Source organism: Coregonus clupeaformis, chromosome 21, assembly GCF_020615455.1.
Source record: "Coregonus clupeaformis isolate EN_2021a chromosome 21, ASM2061545v1, whole genome shotgun sequence".
Lineage (NCBI taxonomy): Eukaryota > Metazoa > Chordata > Actinopteri > Salmoniformes > Salmonidae > Coregonus > Coregonus clupeaformis.
This window is the reverse complement of record NC_059212.1, coordinates 43451881-43473409: the sequence shown is the minus strand read 5'-3', so window position 1 is coordinate 43473409 and position 21529 is coordinate 43451881. Positions and strand designations below refer to the sequence as shown.

Here is a 21529-nt window from a genome sequence, read left to right as displayed (position 1 = left end):
TGTTTTTATTAGCTGTATTAGGGATCTGCTTGTTCAATCCAACAGTGTGTTTTTATTAGCTGTATTAGGGATCTGCTTGTTCAATCCAACAGTGTGTTTTTATTAGCTGTATTAGGGATCTGCTTGTTCAATCCAACAGTGTGTTTTTTTTAGCTGTATTAGGGATCTGCTTGTTCAATCCAACAGTGTGTTTTTATTAGCTGTATTAGGGATCTGCTTGTTCAATCCAACAGTGTGTTTTTATTAGCTGTATTAGGGATCTGCTTGTTCAATCCAACAGTGTTTTTATTAGCTGTATTAGGGATCTGCTTGTTCAATCCAACAGTGTGTTTTTATTAGCTGTATTAGGGATCTGCTTGTTCAATCCAACAGTGTGTTTTTATTAGCTGTATTAGGGATCTGCTTGTTCAATCCAACAGTGTGTTTTTATCAGCTGTGTTAGGGATAGCAACATTGAATAGTTCAGATCCAATGTGTGTGTCTGAAATGGTGCCCTATTCCCTATAACGTGCACCAATGGGGCTCTGGTCAAAAGTAGTGCACTACAGGAAATGCATTCCATTTGGGATGAAGCCTGTGCATAGTTTTGCTATTTTTTTTGAAATGACATGTTTTGGTTTTTCATGTTATTGAGGGGCTGCAAAGCAGGCTTTGTCCAAGTGGATGGGGAGCTGCATTTTTTTCCTGTGGTTGTGCTTAATTTTATAAATGGCATATAAAGACTCACAAGACAACAGAATAGAGCCTCACCAGGAATGTGTGTGAATGTATAGGCTATTTTTCCCCAAGGTCTCACAGCATAGATCACCTATTTGCCTGACAATCAGACTGTGATACCTATGGTACACAGTCTGAGATTAATGCCACACATTTGTTTGGAAAATACATCTCACAAGCCAGAATGTTGAATACAATTATATTTCATCATACTTTTCCGGTTGTTCTTGTGGTTGGTCCTTTGGCGGGGAGGAAGGTGAGACCATATATCCACAGGAAAGTATAACTTTTTAAAGCGCAGGTAGAGTTCAGATTTCTGACACCTGAAACATGTGCACGATATGAGAATCCATGGACGAGATGCATTCCTACTTGCCGAGATCGTGCAGGTGTTTACATGGTTCTTTCTGCGCATGCTTCAGGTGATAGAAATCTGAACTCACTACCAGCGTTTTGAAAAAACGTTGATCTAATTATACTTTCCTGTGGATATATTGTCTCACATTCATAACTCCAAAAGGACCAACCGCACAGACAACCTGTAAAGCAAGTTAAAATATAATTGTATTCAACTTTGTCTTGAAATAACTTTCCTGATCCAAACACTAATTTCTGCCCGACATAAGATTCAATTGCAATTCAACGTCGGGTCTTCAGGCTAATCACACCACTGCATGGTTACAAAGCCAATGTGAAATCCAGAAATCCCATATAAAATTGATTGCCATCGGTGACGTTTAATGTTCGTGAGAAGGATGGTATCCCAAATGGTACACTATTCCAAGGATGGTATCCCAAATAGTACACTATTCCCTATGTAGTGCAATACTTTTGACCGCGCTGAACTATTTTGGGAATAGGGTGCCATTTGAGACGTAAAAACTACACTGTGTGTCTTGCTCTGCGCCCTCTTCTGTTGCTTGGGAAAAGCCATCTCACAAGGTTATGAAATGAATGCCATCTTGGCTCAACGGTGGAGCGCGTTTTAATCGGGGCTCAGTCACCATTCGGATGGGTTGAGCCAAGATGTCGCGCCTCTGCCGCTCCGGTAACCTTTCCTCATGTTAACGCTTGGGGGAGGAAGGATTCTTGAGTGCTGTTGCACAACTATTACTTTCCGACTTCTGCTGTTCGAGTCTGGCAACAACTGAACTGTAAGTGGTGTGGTTTAGCTACACGGGGAGACTTGTAAAATAGAATTGAAAGGCGATTGTTTTCGGCTACCTGTGTGTGAGTGAGAGAATGAGGGATACCAACGGAATGATTTCGTGGCACTACGCGTGATGATGGGGATTCCTCCAGTGAGTATAGCTAATGCCGTCGGTTTGTTTTTCAGGTCCTCTTAGCCTCTGGTGGTACACAGTCACTAGGCTACGGCCATTGTATTGACTCCTACTGCTGGATACAATGTATTATATTTCTGACATTGTGGAAGTCCTCCATAAGATCCGATAGGGACATTCTAAAGATGCATATTTGACTAATTGTAACATTGCCTACTTAAGTAGGTGGCTCTCGTTAGCTAGTTAGCGCCAACGTTGGGTAGCTAAGCCACACAAACAACATTAGCAAACAAGCAAGCTAACTGACGGGAAATAACGCTAGCTAATCTCTTGGCTGGCAGTGGACAACATTAGGCTACTTTCGGGTGTCAGCTTTGTTTAATAAAAATAATATCATTGCCACTGGCTTTTAGCCATCATAACCTCAACGGATCTATGACGATATGATTGCAGCAACACAGTAGCTGCTAATTCACTCGGCGCGACCACCCGGAAACGTTCAGCTGGTCATTTACAAAGCTACAATAAATCCATTGTCTGAAACTGCTACTTGGAAACATTCGCTCTCTCTGTTGTTACTATTTAGCGACATTTGAGCACGTTGTTGCAACGTTGTAGCCTTCACATGACTGACTGTAACTTGTGCGGCCTCCTAAAGTGGATTCTGCATTGCTTTAGCTACTGGCGTATTACCGCAGTAGCCGGTCCTTGTGCTGATGGTAACCCCATAAACTCCCTAGTTAACCATAAACAACCAACAAACAGTTAACTAGCTGTCATTTCTTTTTTAATGGTAGCTATGTTCATGTATATTATCAAATGTAACTACCTAGGGTGCCATTTAATGTTGACAAGGTACTGAATGTGACTTGCCAGACTATAATTATCAACTGTTTATTGGTATAATAATAATAATTTGCCTAAGTATTGAACTGATTCCTTGTGTAGGATAGTTATGTGTTAGAGTAAGTGAAAGTGGTTGGCCTATCCTAGAGGTATGTATCAAGCGTCTCAGAGTAGGAGTGTAGATTTAGGATCAATTTAGCCTTTTAGATCACTATTTTAAAAGAGAATGTGGACAGGGTAGACCATCCACAAAACATATCAGAAAAGGTCCTAGGAATCCAGTTAACCTGTTTTTTAAGACAACAACAAAAAAAACTCAGCTCAGAGTAGGTTTTAGGATGATGTTAAGACCCTGCTCCAGGAGCCTGGAGTAAAATCAACTTGTAAAAATGTCTCAGCTGGTAAACATGACACTTTGAGGTACTGCGAAGGAAAGATGGCTGACGCACATAGACATTTATTAGCCTAGTGCAATGGTCACCAACCCGTCGATCTCCAAGGCATTCCTAGTCTTATCACCAAACATTTCTGTAAAAAAACAACAACGATAAAGCCTTGCGTTCCTATTTTTTTGTATTATTCGTTTCATGCTGTTGATGGTAGGTGCACTTGATTCAGCAGCCCTGGCGCCGGGAAGGCAAAGTTTTCCCATTTTGAACCATTTCATGTGTCTGAAGGCAGAACTCGGCCTACCCGGCAGGCCCAGAGAGCAAATCAAGTGCACCTATAGGCCTACCGCTGGCCAATCAGATAGCTCAGATCACCGTGACTGCACCGTTTCCTCAAGCCTTAGACTGTGAAAAGAAGCCTTGAGCGCATTGCCAAGTTGATACTATGAGATTTTAAAACTTTTAAAACCATGACTAGACTCAAAAAATACAGCGAAGCGATGATGTGGTCCTCTGTCCTCTGTAGCTCAGCTGGTAGAGCACAGCGCTTGTAACGCCAAGGTAGTGGGTTCGTTCCCCGGGACCACCCATACACAAAAAATAAATAAAATGTATGCACGCATGACTGTAAGTCGCTTTGGATAAAAGCATCTGCTAAATGGCTTATTATATTATTATTATTATATATTATATATATGTTTTTATGAGTAAGTTCATGTTTGTTGTTATTCAACACTGTCAACACTTTGTTCAACCCTTTTATAAGCCATAAGATGCCCGTTCTCCCTACTTCCACTCACACTACAACCAGCACTGCAGCTGCCATGAATGAGTACAGCAAAGTGTTCTGATAGGCTTTATTATTAGGGGCTTAGTATTACTATTTCACTTTATCTGGACGTCGGATTAACAACATTCATCGGTGCATGAGTCAGAGAACGCAGTACGACTTGAGTTTCACCACCAGCTGGAAGACGGTGAAAAAAAAGCAAATGATTGTGCTCACTCAGCAGTGCCTCACAAGTAATACAACAAATGATCTATTACCAGTGTGATCATATACCTAACATGTTTTAAATATCATTTCTAAATGGTCTGTGAAGAGCAGTGGCAGGGCAATTCAAGCATAGCCAATATGCAGTGATAATGTACTGGGCTATAGACTACCAAAAGCCTCATTGCTACAGAACTGTTTTTAGTGTTGCATAGGCTTACATAAAAAAAAAGTCATGTTAAAAAATATATATAATAATAATCTGAGCGGTAGATCTCTACTTGTATTTTGACTCAGAAAAGGTTGGTGACCGCTTGGCATGGTGGTTGTAAGTATTTAGGCCCATCATGTGAAATAGGCCTAACATGACATCATTGTCAGAAGCGCAAGAGGTAGTCTACTGTTGCATGTTGGTCTAGATCCTCTGTAGCTCAGCTGGTAGAGCACGGCGCTTGTAACGCCAAGGTAGTGGGTTCGATCCCCGGGACCACCCATACACAAAAATGTATGCACGCACGACTGTAAGTCGCTTTGGATAAAAGCGTCTGCTAAATGGCATATTATTATTATTATTATTATTAGATTATTTATGGATTGAATCATTATAAAAATTACCAAAATGTTCTTCCAACAACTCCAAAGCAATTGCATGTGGTGCCGGAACCACTCACTCACTGCTTTTTTCAATTATCAAGACACCTGTTGGTAACTCTTAACTGGTGAGGACAGCCAATGAGGTGTCCTAAATATCTGTCGACTAGACTCTTATGACTGAAGAGGCTTCATACGTAGCTTTTATTTTGACCCATAACAATAGGAGTAAAATCTCTCATCCGCACTTGTGGCAACATCCCCTGATTTTAGATCAACACTTCTTGATGCATACGGAACCAGTTATTTGTTTTCAACAAGGCTACGTAAGCCTGAGACACTGTTTGTTGATGTGCAAAAGAATATTGCGCTGTAGTCAGAAAATACTTCCATGGAGTCGTCATCCAGTATATTGATGTCATAAAACTAGTGAACGTTCACCTTGGTCTATACTGGTTTCATCTGACAGCTCTCCCTCTGGAGGGTGGATAGGAACTGCTGCTGAATCTCACACAGGAGATCAACTATTTACTAACGCATGATGTCTTACCTATAGAATGATTCCATATGGCACAACTTCTATAGAATGATTCCAGATGACACAACTTCTATAGAATGATTCCATATGCCTGTGTCCCAAATCGCACCCTATTCCCTATGGGCCCTGGTCAAAAGTAGTGCACTATATAAGGGATGGAAGGATGTCTAACCTATAGAATGAGAGGATGATATTAAATACCTCTGAAAGCAGTGTGAAACACTGGGAGAGATCCTGAGCTTATAGACAGTAGCAGCTTCTCAGATGTAGGTTACACTCTGCTCTCAGTAAGTATTCCACCTCCTCCTCTGATGGCAGACCAACAGGCAGCTTGTTCCTACCGGGGTTTGTCTCTGGAGAATGCATCCCAAATAGCTCCTTATTCCCTTCATAGTGCACTACTTTTGATGGGCTCTGGTCAAAAGTAGGGCACTATATAGGGAATAGGCTGCCATTTGGGACACACAGTTGGTGTTTAAATGTAGATCAAAGCAGAGAGAGAGAGAAATCTGGTAATAGCAGTTGAGGTCTAAGATGAAGGAATGAAAGGAGGCTGAGAGACACTTTCTGTGACAGTCTGACGACCCCTCCTCTCTGTACCTCTCTGCTACACGCACACACACACACACACACACACACACACACACACACACACACACACACGTACGGTCTCCTCAGCATTTAAATCTGAGGCTTTAGTTCTCCCTTCTTGTCTTAGTAGGTATCACACAGAGAGACAGAATGAGGGAATGGTAGTCTTAAGAGGATACTCATAATGGCAGTTTATTCCTTTTAAGTCCTCAGTCGTTTGTCTTAAATGTTTCTTTTGAAGACTGTTTTAAAATAAAACTGGATGTACACTACCTCCGCAGGTACACTACCTCCACAGGTACACTACCTCCACAGGTACACTACCTCCACAGGTACACTACCTCCACAGGTACACATACCAAGACCTCTTTAATGTAAGATGATCTCAGAACCCTCGCTGTGCTGGCCGGCTAACATTTATGTTAAGTCTGTCAGGAGAGACTGAATGCATGGAGACATATCGTACTGCAGGCCAAGCTTACAGAGCATTAAGTAAGTCTGTCAGGAGAGACTGAATGCATGGAGACATATCGTACTGCAGGCCAAGCTTACAGAGCATTAAGTAAGTCTGTCAGGAGAGACTGAATGCATGGAGACATATCGTACTGCAGGCCAAGCTTACAGAGCATTAAGTAAGTCTGTCAGGAGAGACTGAATGCATGGAGACATATCGTACTGCAGGCCAAGCTTACAGAGCATTAAGTATGTCAGGAGAGACTGAATGCATGGAGACATATCGTACTGCAGGCCAAGCTTACAGAGCATTAAGTAAGTCTGCCAGGAGAGACTGAATGCATGGAGACACATCGTACTGCAGGCCAAGCTTACAGAGCATTAAGTAAGTCTGTCAGGAGAGACTGAATGCATGGAGACATATCGTACTGCAGGCCAAGCTTACAGAGCATTAAGTAAGTCTGTCAGGAGAGACTGAATGCATGGAGACATATCGTACTGCAGGCCAAGCTTACAGAGCATTAAGTAAGTCTGTCAGGAGAGACTGAATGCATGGAGACATATCGTACTGCAGGCCAAGCTTACAGAGCATTAAGTAAGTCTGCCAGGAGAGACTGAATGCATGGAGACACATCGTACTGCAGGCCAAGCTTACAGAGCATTAAGTAAGTCTGTCAGGAGAGACTGAATGCATGGAGACATATCGTACTGCAGGCCAAGCTTACAGAGCATTAAGTAAGTCTGTCAGGAGAGACTGAATGCATGGAGACATATCGTACTGCAGGCCAAGCTTACAGAGCATTAAGTAAGTCTGTCAGGAGAGACTGAATGCATGGAGACATATCGTACTGCAGGCCAAGCTTACAGAGCATTAAGTAAGTCTGTCAGGAGAGACTGAATGCATGGAGACATATCGTACTGCAGGCCAAGCTTACAGAGCATTAAGTAAGTCTGTCAGGAGAGACTGAATGCATGGAGACACATCGTACTGCAGGCCAAGCTTACAGAGCATTAAGCAACACAAGGCTGGGGTTGCATTCCAAATGGCTCCCTATTGGCTCTGGCCAAAAGTAGTGCACTGTATAGGGTGCCATGTGGGAGACCAGGGGTGTATTTATTAGTGCACACCGTAGCAACATTTTTCTAAACAGAAAACATTTAGCAACGAAAATTAGAGTTTCTATTGGACAAATTCAGTTAGGTCCCTCCCTGTTTCGTTCCATTTGCTTCTGTTGGAAACCTGTGACTGGAGAACTGTACCATTAGTAACGACAGGGGTAGGATCTCCACTTGGAAGACCTGTGACTGGAGAACTGTACCATTAGTAACGACGGGTAGGATCTCCACTTGGAAGGCCTGTGACTGGAGAACTGTACCATTAGTAACGACAGGGGTAGGATCTCCACTTGGAAACCTGTGACTGGAGAACTGTACCATTAGTAACGACAGGGGTAGGATCTCCACTTGGAAGACCTGTGACTGGAGAACTGTACCATTAGTAACGACAGGGGTAGGATCTCCACTTGGAAGGCCTGTGACTGGAGAACTGTACCATTAGTAACGACAGGGGTAGGATCTCCACTTGGAAACCTGTGACTGGAGAACTGTACCATTAGTAACGACAGGGGTAGGATCTCCACTTGGAAACCTGTGACTGGAGAACTGTACCATTAGTAACGACAGGGGTAGGATCTCCACTTGGAAACCTGTGACTGGAGAACTGTACCATTAGTAACGACAGGGGTAGGATCTCCACTTGGAAGACCTGTGACTGGAGAACTGTACCATTAGTAACGACAGGGGTAGGATCTCCACTTGGAAACCTGTGACTGGAGAACTGTACCATTAGTAACGACAGGGGTAGGATCTCCACTTGGAAGGCCTGTGACTGGAGAACTCTGTTAACTTCCACAAATCTTGTTTGGAGGATTCCCGTATTTCCTGCTTATTCCCTGCTGATTCCGGGTATCTTCCAACCTGGATACCCTGAATTTTGTTTCTGTAATTTTGCAACCCTAGACAGGGGCTTGGAGGAGTAGGATGACGTCAAAATACTGTTTACACTTGATCTGTTCTGTTTGTCTCTTTTAATCAGATTTAGTCCCGGTAGTCAGGTGGAAGAGGTTACTTTAGATTGTCAGACTAGCCTGGTAATGAAAGGTCTAATGGTACTGATGATTAGCCTGGTAATGAAAGGTCTAATGGTACTGATGATTAGCCTGGTAATGAAAGGTCTAATGGTACTGATGATTAGCCTGGTAATGAAAGGTCTAATGGTACTGATGATTAGCCTGGTAATGAAAGGTCTAATGGTACTGATGATTAGCCTGGTAATGAAAGGTCTAATGGTACTGATGATTAGCCTGGTAATGAAGGGTCTAATGGTACTGATGATTAGCCTGGTAATGAAGGGTCTAATGGTACTGATGATTAGCCTGGTAATGAAAGGTCTAATGGTACTGATGATTAGCCTGGTAATGAAAGGTCTAATGGTACTGATGATTAGCCTGGTAATGAAAGGTCTAATGGTACTGATGATTAGCCTGGTAATGAAAGGTCTAATGGTACTGATGATTAGCCTGGTAATGAAAGGTCTAATGGTACTGATGATTAGCCTGGTAATGAAAGGTCTAATGGTACTGATGATTAGCCTGGTAATGAAAGGTCTAATGGTACTGATGATTAGCCTGGTAATGACAGGTCTAATGGTACTGATGATTAGCCTGGTAATGAAAGGTCTAATGGTACTGATGATTAGCCTGGTAATGAAAGGTCTAATGGTACTGATGATTAGCCTGGTAATGAAAGGTCTAATGGTACTGATGATTAGCCTGGTAATGAAAGGTCTAATGGTACTGATGATTAGCCTGGTAATGAAAGGTCTAATGGTACTGATGATTAGCCTGGTAATGAAAGTCTTATGGTACTCATGTATTCTAGTACTCACAGTAGTGTCCGAGACAGACTCTGTGTCCGCAACCCAAATGGCACCCTATATATTCCCTATGGGTCCTGGTCAGAAGTAGTGCACCGTTAAGGTGATAGGATGCCATTTGGGACTCGGCCCCTGGACTGAACATTATACTGCAGAAGGCTATAGCTCCTTCCCTAATGTTAACTAATGTTAACCCCATGACGTGAAATAGTTCTGGTACACAGAGACAGAGACAGGCATGCAGAATAGTCAGTCACTGATTTCTGCGTTTGGCTGAAGGTCATCTTGTGTGCGCGGGTGGGTGGGTGGGCGAGGACCACTAAATGGGTCTTGCGGGTCAGGATCTCCTCAAATCCCTAGAAATCAACAGAAATAGCAGTAAACCAAATAGGCTCGCTACATTCATATCCATTTCATACAAGCTGTTGAAGAACTGAAGAGAACTTAAATTGGCTCATGTGTTAGGATGCGTAAGTTGTGCTCCCATCCATTCTGTGTTCCATCCTGCACACCCTCCTCTGTGAGGACAGGAACCCACACCCTCCTCTGTGAGGACAGGAACCCACACCCTCCTCTGTGAGGACAGGAACCCACACCCTCCTCTGTGAGGACAGGAACCCACACCCTCCTCTGTGAGGACAGGAACCCACACCCTCCTCTGTGAGGACAGGAACCCACACCCTCCTCTGTGAGGACAGGAACCATCTGGACCTGGTGTTGGAACATTAGGCTCTGTAATGATATCCTCTTAGTTTGGTACTCTGTTCTATAGTTCCTGTTGGCTGATCTGGGTGCAGAAGGCACGTTACAGGAGGTGTTCCATCTAGAAGGCACGTTACAGGAGGTGTTCCATCTAGAAGGCACGTTACAGGAGGTGTTCCATCTAGAAGGCACGTTACAGGAGGTGTTCCATCTAGAAGGCACGTTACAGGAGGTGTTCCATCTAGAAGGCACGTTACAGGAGGTGTTCCATCTAGAAGGCACGTTACAGGAGGTGTTCCATCTAGAAGGCACGTTACAGGAGTGATCCATCTAGAAGGCACTTTACAGGAGGTGTTCCATCTAGAAGGCACGTTACAGGAGGTGTTCCATCTAGAAGGCACGTTACAGGAGGTGTTCCATCTAGAAGGCACGTTACAGGAGGTGTTCCATCTAGAAGGCACGTTACAGGAGGTGTTCCATCTAGAAGGCACGTTACAGGAGTGTTCCATCTAGAAGGCACGTTACAGGAGGTGTTCCATCTAGAAGGCACGTTACAGGAGGTGTTCCATCTAGAAGGCACGTTACAGGAGTGTTCCATCTAGAAGGCACGTTACAGGAGTGATCCATCTAGAAGGCACGTTACAGGAGGTATCCATCTAGAAGGCACGTTACAGGAGGTGTTCCATCTAGAAGGCACGTTACAGGAGGTGTTCCATCTAGAAGGCATGTTACAGGAGGTGTTCCATCTAGAAGGCACGTTACAGGAGGTGTTCCATCTAGAAGGCGCGTTACAGGAGGTGTTCCATCTAGAAGGCGCGTTACAGGAGGTGTTCCATCTAGAAGGCGCGTTACAGGAGTGTTCCATCTAGAAGGCGCGTTACAGGAGGTCTTCCATCTAGAAGGCGCGTTACAGGAGGTGTTCCATCTAGAAGGCACGTTACAGGAGTGTTCCATCTAGAAGGCACGTTACAGGAGGTGTTCCATCTAGAAGAAACATTACAGGAGGTCTTCCATCTAGAAGGCACGTTACAGGAGGTGATCCATCTAGGTGTGTGTTTGTTTGGGTAGTAGGGTTATGTGGAGTCATTTTCTTGGTTGCATTCCAGGTCGTTCTTTTTTAGTAATTTTAATTTTGCTACACATCACAAACGATCAATATATCAATTCCAGGAATTTTCACTTTTCCTGAATTGACTGGATTGAAATGGAGAATGTGGATGGCGCGGGCCAACCCTGCTGAGACGGTGGACGGCGCGGGCCAACCCTGCTGAGACGGTGGACGGCGCGGGCCAACCCTGCTGAGACGGTGGACGGCGCGGGCCAACCCTGCTGAGACGGTGGACGGAGCGGGCCAACCCTGCTGAGACGGTGGACGGCGCGGGCCAACCCTGCTGAGACGGTGGACGGAGCGGGCCAACCCTGCTGAGACGGTGGACGGAGCGGGCCAACCCTGCTGAGACGGTGGACGGAGCGGGCCAACCCTGCTGAGACGGTGGACGGCGCGGGCCAACCCTGCTGAGACGGTGGACGGAGCGGGCCAACCCTGCTGAGACGGTGGACGGAGCGGGCCAACCCTGCTGAGACGGTGGACGGAGCGGGCCAACCCTGCTGAGACGGTGGACGGAGCGGGCCAACCCTGCTGAGACGGTGGACGGAGCGGGCCAACCCTGCTGAGACGGTGGACGGAGCGGGCCAACCCTGCTGAGACGGTGGACGGAGCGGGCCAACCCTGCTGAGACGGTGGACGGAGCGGGCCAACCCTTACCATATACTGTACATCACCAGCAGCTCTTTCTACTAGCTACCTCTCCTCTGCAGTGTGTGTGTGGGGTGGGGGGGGGGCTTGCATCTTAAACTAAGCGGAAAATGTGTCGAGACGGCACCTTTTGTAAAGCAGTCACTGCAGAATATCAGGTCCCTGGTGTAAAGCATGGTCCTCTCCCCCCTCTGTCCCATTGTCCTCCATCATACTGTCATGACCCTGAAGTTGAAACGGTGCAGGTTTTACCCCTGGATCTCCTGAGGTCAGCAAGAAGACTGGCCAGGAGTGTCTGGGTTACTGTAGTCCAGCTCTACTCTGCTGAAATACTTCTATTTCTCTCCCAGAAGTGTGCACTCGTTCACTACCACTTCTCCCTGAAGTGTGCACTCGTTCACTACCACTTCTCCCTGAAGTGTGCACTCGTTCACTACCACTTCTCCCTGAAGTGTGCACTCGTTCACTACCACTTCTCCCTGAAGTGTGCACACTTCGTGAGAGAAATGCAGGTAATGTGAATTCACTTCGCGTATTGCACAGGTGTGTAATGAAATGTAAACACAAAGTGTAGGCCTGTTCTTGATGAGCTTGAGTGTGACAAGTTGTTGTCGTTGCAGGTATGGGCGCTTGGCGCTGGCCAGACTGGGTGAGGACGTGAGGCAGAGAGAGAGGTCTGCAGAGAGAGAGGTCTGCAGAGAGAGAGGTCTGCAGAGAGAGAGGTCTGCAGAGAGAGAGGTCTGCAGAGAGAGAGGTCTGCAGAGAGAGAGGTCTGCAGAGAGAGAGGTCTGCAGAGAGACAACTGCTACCTGGGACTGCTGCAGGAGAGGACCTCTGGGCAGGGGAGAGAGAGAGAGGCAGGTGAGAAGAAAGAGGGGGGGAAAAGGAGAGGCAGGTGAGGGATGGAAGGGTGGAGGGTGGCTGAGAGTAGCCTGCGGAGAAGAGACTACATGGGATCTCTGCGGAAGGGGAGAGAGGACCTCTGGGGAGGGGGGGAGAGGACCCCTGAGGAGGGGGAGAGAAGACCTCTGGGGAGGGGGAGAGAGGACCTCTGGGGAGGGGGAGAGAGGACCTCTGCGGAGGGGGAGAGAGGACCTCTGGGGAGGGGGAGAGAGGACCCCTGGGGAGGGGGAGAGAAGACCTCTGGGGAGGGGGAGAGAGGACCTCTGGGGAGGGGGAGAGAGGACCCCTGGGGAGGGGGAGAGAGGACCCCTGGGGAGGGGGAGAGAGGACCTCTGGGGAGGGGGGAGAGAGGACCTCTGGGGAGGGGGAGAGAGGACCTCTGGGGAGGGGGAGAGAGGACCTCTGGGGAGGGGGAGAGAAGACCTCTGGGGAGGGGGAGAGAGGACCCCTGGGGAGGGGGAGAGAAGACCTCTGGGGAGGGGGAGAGAGGACCTCTGCGGAGGGGGAGAGAGGACCTCTGCGGAGGGGGAGAGAGGACCTCTGGGGAGGGGGAGAGAGGACCTCTGGGGAGGGGGGAGAGAAGACCTCTGGGGAGGGGGAGAGAGGACCTCTGCGGAGGGGGAGAGAGGACCTCTGGGGAGGGGGAGAGAGGACCTCTGCGGAGGGGGAGAGAGGACCTCTGGGGAAGGGGAGAGAGGACCTCTGCGGAGGGGGAGAGAGGACCTCTGGGGAGGGAGGGGGAATCATACTGGTGGCTATGTTGTTAACCCTGTGGTGTTAACAGGTTGCTGCAGCGTGTCTGGGTGGAGGTACCTGACCCATGGAGAACTACTTCCAGGCAGAGGCCTTCAACCTGGACAAGGTGCTGGACGACTTCGAACAGAACCAAGGTGAGACCAATTAGCCAATTAACCAATCAAGCAATCAGATGTACTGTTGCTGGGCTGAGGGTTGATTCTCATCTTCTCCCCAGAGTGAGTGTTTTATAGGACGTATTATCTGGTTATTAAAGGAGGTTAACAGTCAGAGGGAATGCAGTTAATAGGATCAGCCTCTCCCTCAGGGTTATGGGTAATTGGTGTCATATATATTTGGTTGAGGTGTGTGTGTGTGTGTGTGCGAGTACATGTTCGTGTGTGACGGTCACATCGCTGTTCATTTTTAAAGTGTCCTTAGTGGTGGAACCGCCACGTCCGTTTGGGATATTACAACAAAGATGTTACTTCAAACAACCAACACTGGGGCCGTACTTGCGAGCGTTTTAAAGTTAAATGGGTTATCACGCACAAAATGTATATCTGTCAATTGATTGACTTGCATGTGACTGAACGCTAAATTGTAGCTGGTCCCATCAGATACATTTTACATTTGAGTAATTTAGCAGATGCTCTTATCCAGAGCGACTGACAGTAGTACAGCACTTCGAGATATTAGCTGATGTACGAAGGGCTATATAAAATAAAATTGATAGTGAGTTCATACATTTTTTTTATTTTTTCGTGCTGGTCCCCTGTGGGAATCGAACCCACAACCCTGGCGTTGCTAGCGCCAATCTCTATCAACTGAGCCACATGGGACCAGATAACATGAGGTAACATGATATGAGTGCATCAGCCATTTAAAATAGGTCAAGTAATTGGATGTGTTCCAATACTTGTCCATGGATGGAAGTGTCCTTAACAAACCTTTTAGTCCAACAGCATGTTCTGACCGTCAAAGCAACTATCAAGTGGATTTGACTGACTGGTCAAATTTCTCTCTGTGTAAAGTGCTTAGTCCTCGCAATTGTCGCAGATTGTGTCAAGGGTTAGAATCTCACGAGTCCCCCCCCCTTTTTGAAATATTGATTTACAGAGATTTCTTTTTGTTTATTTACGCATTCAGAAAGTATTCAGACCACTATACTTCTTCCACATTTTGTTCCATTACGGCCTTATTCTAAAATTGATTAAATTCATTTTTTCCCTCAATCTACACACACTAATGACAAAGCGAAAACAGGTTTTTAGAAATTTGTGCAAATTTATTTAAAAAAAAAAAAATATATATATATATATACCTTGTTTACATAAGTATTCAGACCCTTTGCTATGAGACTCGAAATTGAGCTCAGGTGCATCTTGTTTCCATTGATCATCCTTGAGATGTTTCTACAACTTGATTGGAGTCCACCTGTGGTAAATTCAATTGATTGGACATGATTTAGAAAGGGACACACCTGTCTATATAAGGTCCCACAGTTGACAGTGCATGTCAGAGCAAAAACCAAGCCATGAGGTTGAAGGAATTGTCTGTAGAGCTCTGAGACAGGATTGTGTCGAGGCACAGATCTGGGGAAAGGTACCAACATATATCTGCAGCATTGAAGGTCCCCAAGAACACAGTGGCCTCCATCATTCTTAAATGGAAGAAGTTTGGAACCACCAAGACTCTTCCTAGAGCTGGCCACCCAACCAAACTGAGCAATCGGGGGAGAAGGGCCTTGGTCAGGGAGGTGACCAAGAACCCGATGGTCACTCTGACAGAGCTCCAGACTTCCTCTGTGGAGGTGGGAGAACCTTCCAGAAGGACAACCATCTCTGCAGCACTCCACAAAATCAGGCCTTTATGGTAGAGTGGCCAGACGGAAGCCACATAAAATACATTGTCATTGTAGACAATGGATGGGACAGTACACTGTGTGTGTGTGTGTTGTCCTTGACTGTGTCTATTTAAGGCTAGTGTAGAGATCAGCAGCATTAGAGCCACGCTGTGGGGAGGCTGGATGTGTTATAAAGACATTTGTTTTTCTCCCCACTGTTCCTCAAAGGTGACCTAGGAATGATCACTCTCTCTCTCTCACTCACACACACACGGGCGGTCGGTCGGTCGGTCAGTCGGTCGGTCGGGCGGTCGGTTGTGTTGTGCCTGCCATGCTATGACACGGAGACGTCCGTGTGTGTTCAGGCTGTGAGTGATTACCTGTGTGTCCTCTTCCGGAGATCCAGCTTGGCAGATTAACTGCGTGTGTGTGTGTGTGTGTTGGCACACGTATGTGAGGAGAAAGCTACATCGTATGGTATTAACAACTTAGTGTGAATGAAGGCAGGCGATGGGGGGTTTAAAATGTTTGTGTAGGGGTGTGTAATTGTTTGCGTCATTGTGTGTGTGTGTGTGTGTGTGGGGGTGTGGGTGTGTGTGTGTGTGTGTGTGTGTGTGTTGGGGTGGGTGTGTGTGTGTGTGTGTGTGTGTGTGTGTGTGTGTGTGTGTGTGTGTGTGTGTGTGTGTGTTCAGGAATGTCGTCCTCCTCCCACATTCTTCAGACACTATTCATGTTTCAGAGTGACTGATGGGTCTCGGAGGCTAGAGAGGTAGAGAGAGGTAGAGAGAGGTAGAGAGAGGTAGAGAGAGGTAGAGAGAGGTAGAGAGAGGTAGAGAGAGGTAGAGAGAGGTAGAGAGAGGTAGAGAGAGGTAGAGAGAGGTAGAGAGAGGTAGAGAGAGAGTAGAGAGAGGTAGAGAGAGGTAGAGAGAGGCAGAGAGAGGCAGAGAGAGGTAGAGAGAGGTAGAGAGAGGTAGAGAGAGGTAGAGAGAGGTAGAGAGAGGTAGAGAGAGGTAGAGAGAGGTAGAGAGAGGTAGAGAGAGGTAGAGAGAGGTAGAGAGAGGCAGAGAGGTAGAGAGAGGTAGAGAGAGGTAGAGAGAGGTAGAGAGAGGTAGAGAGAGGTAGAGAGAGGTAGAGAGAGAGGTAGAGAGAGGTAGAGAGAGGTAGAGAGAGGTAGAGAGAGGTAGAGAGAGGTAGAGAGAGGTAGAGAGAGGTAGAGAGAGGTAGAGAGAGGTAGAGAGAGGTAGAGAGAGGTAGAGAGAGGTAGAGAGAGGTAGAGAGAGGTAGAGAGAGGTAGAGAGAGGTAGAGAGAGGTAGAGAGAGGTAGAGAGAGGTAGAGAGAGAGGTAGAGAGAGGTAGAGAGAGGTAGAGAGAGGTAGAGAGAGGCAGAGAGAGGCAGAGAGAGGCAGAGAGAGGCAGAGAGAGGCAGAGAGAGGTAGAGAGAGGTAGAGAGAGGAGAGAGAGGTAGAGAGAGGTAGAGAGAGGAGAGAGAGAGAGAGGGAGGGAGAGAGAGAGGGAGAGAGAGAGAGAGAGAGAGAGAGAGAGAGAGGGAGAGAGGTAGAGAGAGGGAGAGAGAGAGAGGGAGAGAGAGAGAGGGAGAGAGAGAGAGAGAGAGAGAGAGAGAGAGAGAGAGAGAGAGAGAGAGAGAGAGAGAGAGAGAGAGAGAGAGAGAGAGAGAGAGAGAGAGAGAGAGAGAGAGAGAGAGAGAGAGAGAGAGAGAGAGAGAGAGAGAGAGAGAGAGAGAGAGAGAGAGAGAGAGAGAGAGAGAGAGAGAGAGAGAGAGAGAGAGAGAGAGAGAGAGAGAGAGAGAGAGAGAGAGAGAGAGAGAGAGAGAGAGAGAGAGAGAGAGAGAGAGAGAGAGAGAGAGAGAGAGAGAGAGAGAGAGAGAGAGAGAGAGAGAGAGAGAGAGAGAGAGAGAGAGAGAGAGAGAGAGAGAGAGAGAGAGAGAGAGAGAGAGAGAGAGAGAGAGAGAGAGAGAGAGAGAGAGAGAGAGAGAGAGAGAGAGAGAGAGAGAGAGAGAGAGAGAGAGAGAGAGACCCCCCTTGCTGTGGCACACAGAGCTCGCCCACCACACGGTTTCATTTGCGGAGGCTTTCCAGAGAGACAAGCGATGGCCAGAGCGGGGTTCGTATAGCTCAGTGGGTCCGCCTGGGGTGTATTCATTAAGGGAACAGTTTACAATTTAAGAACCAAACGGAAGCAAACAGAGAGAAACACGTTTCTATTTCACAAATTCAGGTAGGTCCCTCTCCGTTCCATTTGCTTTCATTTTAAGAAATGTTTTGTTTCAGAATCTGCATAATGAATACACCCTTGGGTATGTTCAGTACAAAAACGTTTTGGAACGTTACAGATAGAAATGCCATGAATAGAACTGACATGATTCCTTGAATCAGAGGCATGTTTGTTCTACATAATACATATCTATCTGAACGTTGGCCAAAGTTGTGTCCGTCCTCCTGCTGAATGCAGCCCAGGAACCTGCTTCCCTACCTATGTGAAGCTAGCCACAATAACGATTTAATAATAATTCATTTAATTTGTAAAGAGCTTTTATCACCCACGGCGCACATAAAAAAAATAAAAATAAACCTTTTTTTAAAACAATAAATCCCCAGACCACAATCAAAGCTATATACAGGTGTCAACCGATCCAACCGATCCGGAGGACATGAGAACCGAATTAGCAGAGGTCCTTGAAAGCTTTTCTAAAGAGCACATTCTTGAGCCTGAAAGGAGGACCGAGATTCTGCAGCCCTAACAGTATCTGGAGGAGTCTCCGTGGCCCTAACAGTATCTGGAGGAGTCTCCGTGGCCCTAACAGTATCTGGAGGAGTCTCTGCAGCCCTAACAGTGTGTGGAGGAGTCTCCGTGGCCCTAACAGTGTCTGGAGGAGGCCAGATGTGGAGGTCCTGGGCTGGCGTGGTTTTCACGTGGTCTGCGATTTGAGGACGGTTGGAAGTACTGCCAAATTCTCTAACATGACGGAGGTGGCTTTTTGTAGAGAAATTAACATTAAATTATCTGGAAACAGCTCTGGTGGACATTCCTGTAGTCAGCATGCCAATTGCACATTCACTCAACTTGAGACATCTGTGGCATTGTGTTGGGTGACAAAACTGCACATTTTAGTGTGGCCTTTTATTGTCCCAGCACAAGGTGCATCTGTGTAATGATAATGCTGTTTAATCAGCTTCTTGATATGCCTCAGGTGGATGGATATCTTGGAAAAGGGAAACATTCTCACTAACAGTGATGTAAAAAAAATTCTGCACAACATTTGAGAGAAATAAGCTTTCTGTGCGTATGGATCATTTCTGGGATTTTTTTATTTCACCTCATGAAACATGGGACCAACACTTTACATGTTGCCTTTTATATTTTTGTTCATTCAGTGCATTCGGAAAGTATTCAGACCCCTTCACTTTTTCCACATTTTTGTTACATTACAGCCTTATTCTAAAATTGATAAAATTGTTTTTTTCCCCTCATTAATCTACACACAATACCCCATAATGACAAAGCAAAAACAGGTTGTTAGACATTTTTGCAAATCTATTAAAAATGAAAAACCGATACCTTATTTACATAAGTATTCAGACACTTTGCTATGAGACTCGAAATTGAGCTCAGGTGCATCCTGTTTCCATTGATCATCCTTGATGTTTCTACAACTTGATTGGAGTCCACCTGTGGTAAATTCAATTGATTGGACATGATTTGGAAAGGCACACACCTGTCTATATAAGGTCCCACAGTTGACAGTGCATGTCCGAGCAAAAACCAAGCCATGAGGTTGAAGGAATTTTCCGTAGAGCTCTGAGACAGGATTGTCTCGAGGCACAGATCTGGGGAAGAGTACCAACATTTCTGCACCATTGAACACAGTGGCCTCAATCATTCTTAAATGGAAGAAGTTTGGAACCACCAAGACTCTTCCTAGAGCTGGCCGTCCGGCCAAACTGAGCAATCGGGGGAGAAGGGCCTTGGTCAGGGAGGTGACCAAGAACCCGATGGTCACTCTGACAGAGCTCCAGACTTCCTCTGGAGATGGGAGAACCTTCTAGAAGGACAACCATCTCTGCAGCACTCCACCAATCAGGCCTTTATGGTAGAGTGGCCAGATGGAAGCCACTCCTCAGTAAAAGGCACATGACAGCCCGCTTGGAGTTTGCCAAAAGGCACCTAAAGACTCTCAGACCATGAGAAACCAGATTCTCTGGTCTGATGAAGCCAAGATTGAACTCTTTGGCCTGAATGCCAAGCGTCACTTCTGGAGGAAACCTGGCACCATCCCTACAGTGAAGCATGGTGGTGGCAGCATCATGCTGTGGGGATGTTTTTCAGTGGCAGGGACTGGGAGACTAGTCAGGATTGAGAGAAGATGAACGGAGCAAAGTACAGAGAGATCCTTGATGAAAACCTGCTCCAGAGCGCTCAGGACCTCAGACTGGGGCGAAGGTTCACCTTCCAACAGGACAACAACCCTAAGCACACAGCCAAGACTACGCAGGAGTGGCTTCGGGACAAGTCTCTGAATGTCCTTGAGTGGCCCAGCCAGAGCCTGGACTTGAACCCGATCAAACATCTCTGGTGAGACCTGAAAATAGCTGCGCAAATAGCTGTGCAGCGATGCTCCCCATCCAAGATGACAGAGCTTGAGAGGATCTGCAGAGAAGAATGGGAGAAACTCCCCAAATACAGGTGTGCCAAGCTTGTAGCGTCATACCCAAGAAGACTCAAGGCTGTACTCGCTGCCAAAGGTGCTTCAACAAAGTACTGAGGAAAGGGTCTGAATTCTTATGTAAATGTATTATTTCAGTTTTTTATTTTAAATACAGTTGCTATGGCGGGGGTAATCACTACCCGTTAGTGCCAGTGTGAGCGTTGGATACGCTAGCTAGCTAGCTACTTCCCTCACTGTAACTTTAACAGAACTGTGGGAAAGCAGTGCTCGGCATTTGGGGGCGAAGGACACTGTACCGGTGTCCCCTAGCTAGCAGCCTCCTCCTTTGGTGGGGTTTTTCAACGGTTGGCATCCAACGTTGGTGCATCACCGCCACCTACTGTGCTGGAGTGTGTGTGCCAGAGATGGATCTAGCAGCCTCAATGACAGCTGCTGTGACATGTAGAAAGTGGCGCGTAGTGGGCGCAGCATGTATTCACCGCAGCCTGCAGATAGACATGATTGGCCACGGCGACTGGTACTTCCATGGCGACGGGTAGGAAAGGAGTATCCCTTCCAATACATCCCAGCATTCATTTCCCAATCCACCCATTCCAGCCTCGTTTCTCCATTTCCACTCCTCCCATTTTGAACCCTTTCAGTACCAAAGAGTTAATATTACATTCCAGTTGTCCTGTTTTAGTGTTACATTCCAGTTGTCCTGTTTTTAGTGTTACATTCCAGTTGTCCTGTTTTAGTGTTACATTCCAGTTGTCCTGTTTTTAGTGTTACATTCCAGTTGTCCTGTTTTTAGTGTTACATTCCTGTTGTCCTGTTTTAGTGTCACATTCCAGTTGTCCTGTTTTAGTGTTACATTCCAGTTGTCCTGTTTTAGTGTCACATTCCAGTTGTCCTGTTTTTAGTGTCACATTCCAGTTGTCCTGTTTTTAGTGTCACATTCCAGTTGTCCTGTTTTTTAGTGTTACATTCCAGTTGTCCTGTTTTTAGTGTCACATTCCAGTTGTCCTGTTTTAGTGTTACATTCCAGTTGTCCTGTTTTAGTGTCACATTCCAGTTGTCCTGTTTTTAGTGTCACATTCCAGTTGTCCTGTTTTTAGTGTCACATTCCAGTTGTCCTGTTTTTTAGTGTCACATTCCAGTTGTCCTGTTTTTAGTGTCACATTCCAGTTGTCCTGTTTTAGTGTCACATTCCAGTTGTCCTGTTTTTAGTGTCACATTCCAGTTGTCCTGTTTTAGTGTCACTTTCCAGTTGTCCTGTTTTAGTGTTACATTCCAGTTGTCCTGTTTTTAGTGTCACATTCCAGTTGTCCTGTTTTTAGTGTCACTTTCCAGTTGTCCTGTTTTTAGTGTCACATTCCAGTTGTCCTGTTTTTAGTGTCACATTCCAGTTGTCCTGTTTTTAGTGTCACATTCCAGTTGTCCTGTTTTTAGTGTCACATTCCAGTTGTCCTGTTTTTAGTGTTGCATTTTCCTGTTTACACTCCCTCTTTCCTGTTTAGTTTTAATATTGCATGGACTCCCTTCGGTTTCCCGTTCAGTGTCTCATTGTGCCGTCTCTTTCTCAAA

At 46.2% G+C, this 21529-nt stretch overlaps 1 protein-coding gene across 1 annotated transcript in view; it reads left to right on the top strand.

Annotated features, from left to right (window-relative positions):
• Positions 1-77: 77 nt before the first annotated feature.
• Positions 78-21529, top strand: part of LOC121563733 (zinc finger FYVE domain-containing protein 9-like) — a 64266-nt gene continuing 42814 nt past the window's right edge. The window contains exons 1-3 of the mRNA XM_045206047.1: positions 78-2018; positions 12416-12656; positions 13483-13588. Coding sequence (XP_045061982.1) covers positions 13519-13588 — 70 coding nt within the window. The 5' untranslated portion in view covers positions 78-2018; positions 12416-12656; positions 13483-13518. The remainder of the gene's footprint in view (positions 2019-12415; positions 12657-13482; positions 13589-21529) is intronic.